Source organism: Notamacropus eugenii, chromosome 1, assembly GCF_028372415.1.
Source record: "Notamacropus eugenii isolate mMacEug1 chromosome 1, mMacEug1.pri_v2, whole genome shotgun sequence".
Taxonomy (NCBI): Eukaryota; Metazoa; Chordata; class Mammalia; order Diprotodontia; family Macropodidae; genus Notamacropus; species Notamacropus eugenii.
In genome coordinates, this window is record NC_092872.1 from 679,632,641 (window position 1) to 679,635,483 (window position 2,843).

The 2,843-nt window shown below is 37.4% G+C and overlaps 1 protein-coding gene across 1 annotated transcript; it reads left to right on the plus strand.

Moving 5' to 3' along the window:
- Positions 1 to 299: 299 nt before the first annotated feature.
- LOC140521164 (olfactory receptor 1f45-like) lies at positions 300 to 1,553 on the plus strand. The gene has a single exon (XM_072635900.1). The coding sequence runs from the start codon at positions 306 to 308 to the stop codon at positions 1,245 to 1,247; it is 942 nt and encodes a 313-aa protein (XP_072492001.1). The 5' UTR covers positions 300 to 305; the 3' UTR covers positions 1,248 to 1,553.
- The last annotated feature ends 1,290 nt before the right edge of the window (positions 1,554 to 2,843 follow it).

Below are 2,843 nucleotides of genomic sequence, written 5' to 3' on the forward strand. Positions count from 1 at the left end.
CCATTCACAATACCAGTTGCTAAGTGAGGTCATTATTAGTTTCTCCATGCAGAACAACTTACATTATTTCTTTTTTTATTGCCTTTAAGTCAGTTCATGATGCATAACCAAATCTTCAGTTCCCTGACATGAGTATTTGATCCTTAGTCTAAAAGGTTAGACTTACTTTGCAGTTAAAATACTACCAAGTGAAGAAGCATCTTATGTTTGGAGGCATGCAAGAAAACTAGTTCCTGAATAGAGAATGTAACTATTGAAACTCTATTATTCTTTGTTGACGGAGCTATATTTTTTCTCTGGCAGATATGGACAAAGGAAACCAAACCATTGTCTCTGAATTCCTTCTCCTGGGGCTCTCCAGCCAGCCAGAACAGCAGCGAATTCTCTTCTGGCTATTTCTGTGTGTGTATCTTATCATTCTTATTGGGAACATGCTCATCATGTTAGCCATTGGCTTAGACGCCCGACTCCACTCACCCATGTACGTCTTCCTGGCCAACCTCTCTTTTGTTGACATTTGCTTTTCATCAGTTACAATCCCCAAGATGCTGGTAAACCACATAATGAGAAGTAACTCTATTTCTTATCTGGAGTGCATGATGCAGATGTATTTCTTTATTACTTTTGCAAATATGGATGGGTTTCTTCTGGTGGTAATGGCTTATGACCGCTACATGGCCATTTGTCGCCCACTTCACTACACCACAGTCATGCGCCCTGCCTTTTGTGTCCTTCTGGTGGCCATATCCTGGGTCATCACTAATTTGCATGCCCTCTTGCACACCCTACTCATGGTTCAATTGTCATTCTGTGCTGACAATACTATTCCCCACTTCTTCTGTGACCCCTATCCACTTCGAAAGCTCTCCTGTTCAAACACTTACATCAGTGATTTGATGGTGTTCACTGTTGGTGGGATGGTGTTTGTCATTCCATTTGCATGCATTGCAATCTCTTATGTCTTCATATTCTCCAATGTGATGAAGATCCCCTCTACCCAAGGAATGCAGAAAGCCCTGTCCACATGTGGTTCTCACCTCACTGTGGTTTCTCTCTTCTATGGGGCCATAATGGGGATCTACCTGCGCCCCTCATCCTCATACTCAGCTGTGGACACAGTGGCCACAGTTATCTTTACTGTGGTTACCCCCATGCTTAACCCCTTTATCTATAGCCTGAGAAATCAGGACATGAAGATAGCTCTGCGGAGACTGATTCTGCCAAAAGTGACTATGCAATTGCCTTAGAATCATGGAACCCAATTTCATTCAGGAAACCCTTAGTATCAATCAAAGTGTACATTAAGCATGCATTTTATGTCAAGTCCTGTACAAGGCATGGGGCAACAAGAGCCTGGGGTAATGAAAAGAGAAATAAAACCCATCATCCACTCAAAAAGTTTACGTTCTATTAGAGGAAACAAGATATCCATATATAAATAAATCAATATTGCATTAATGCTTATTGAAGATGAAGTACCCTATACACCCATTTACCCACATATTTTCCACTTGAAATGTACTCAAATCATGTTTCCGCCATCTTATGATGATAAAGCCAATTTTGTAAAGTCACATGGAGGATTATGGTTGTCCTTATAAAATGTCTTTCTATTAAATTTAGTCTCTTAGTGTAGCATTTTGGGTCCTCCCCCTGCTTATCTTTTTATAATAAAGAGTGATTTCAATAAAGTTTAATTCAAAGAAGAAACCAGTGGACATCCACCATAAACCAAGTACTGAGAATTCCAAGATAAAAGCAAAATAGTGCTTGCTTTCAAAAATATTTTCTACATTTTCTGTGAGATGGAATAAAGACTATCTGATGGCTAATGCATGCATTTTTATCTTAAAGGCTTAATAGGAACTGAAGACACTTCTATTCCCATCTATGGATCCCCAGTTTTGTGCTAAATTTGAATTACTTATGAGCTCTGAGATTACTCAGAGTCACCTCTGAATAAAGGAAATACCAGTGAAAGAATAATTCGAAGGGCCATCTCCTATCCAAAATTAAATTGTCTATATAAACCTAAACCATGGGGTACTGGGCTTGGGTTACAATTATTGTGATGATTGTTATTGTTTTAGAGGTAGTTAGGTAATGTAGGGTTTAAGGCATTGAACCTGGAGTCAGGAAAACTTGAGTTTGCATACTGCCTTAGAAACATACTAGGTGTATGGCCCTAGAGAAGTCACAGATTTCTCTTCTGTAGTTTTCTTATGTGTGAATAATGATAATAGGACTTAGTTCACAAGATTTTGAGGATTAAATATGATAATATGGGTATAGTGCTTTGGAAACAATGAGGCACTATAAAATGCTAATTATTAGTATTATTATTTCAAATTTTGATGATGTTTTTTGATTTTTGTAGGTACAGAACATAATGTGAGGACAGAGAATACAACCAGTTGGAAGATAAGGAAAGACCCCCCCCCCCCCATATACTTCTAACACAGTAAAAATTTTAGAAGGACCAGGAAAAAAGTTAGTATTTTTATAGGTTAATAGCACAGGTGGAATATATATTCATGTTGCTGATTCAAATACTCTGCAGAGCTGGGTTAAGCAGGGCAGAAACACCACAACATCTGGAAAAGATAGACATGAAGGAAATTTAGGGGGAGAATGCATCACCTGAATCTCCAAAGACATGTCAGTAGATTCTCTTTAAGAATTTATTTATAAGTGAATTTTATCACATATAAACATAAACTATTACAAATATTAAATAAAGTATTTGTTATAATAGGTAAAGTAGGGATTCTACCAAACTCCTTTTATGAAAAAATATGATACTGATATCTAAACCAGGAAGAGTAAAAACAGAAAAAGAAAAT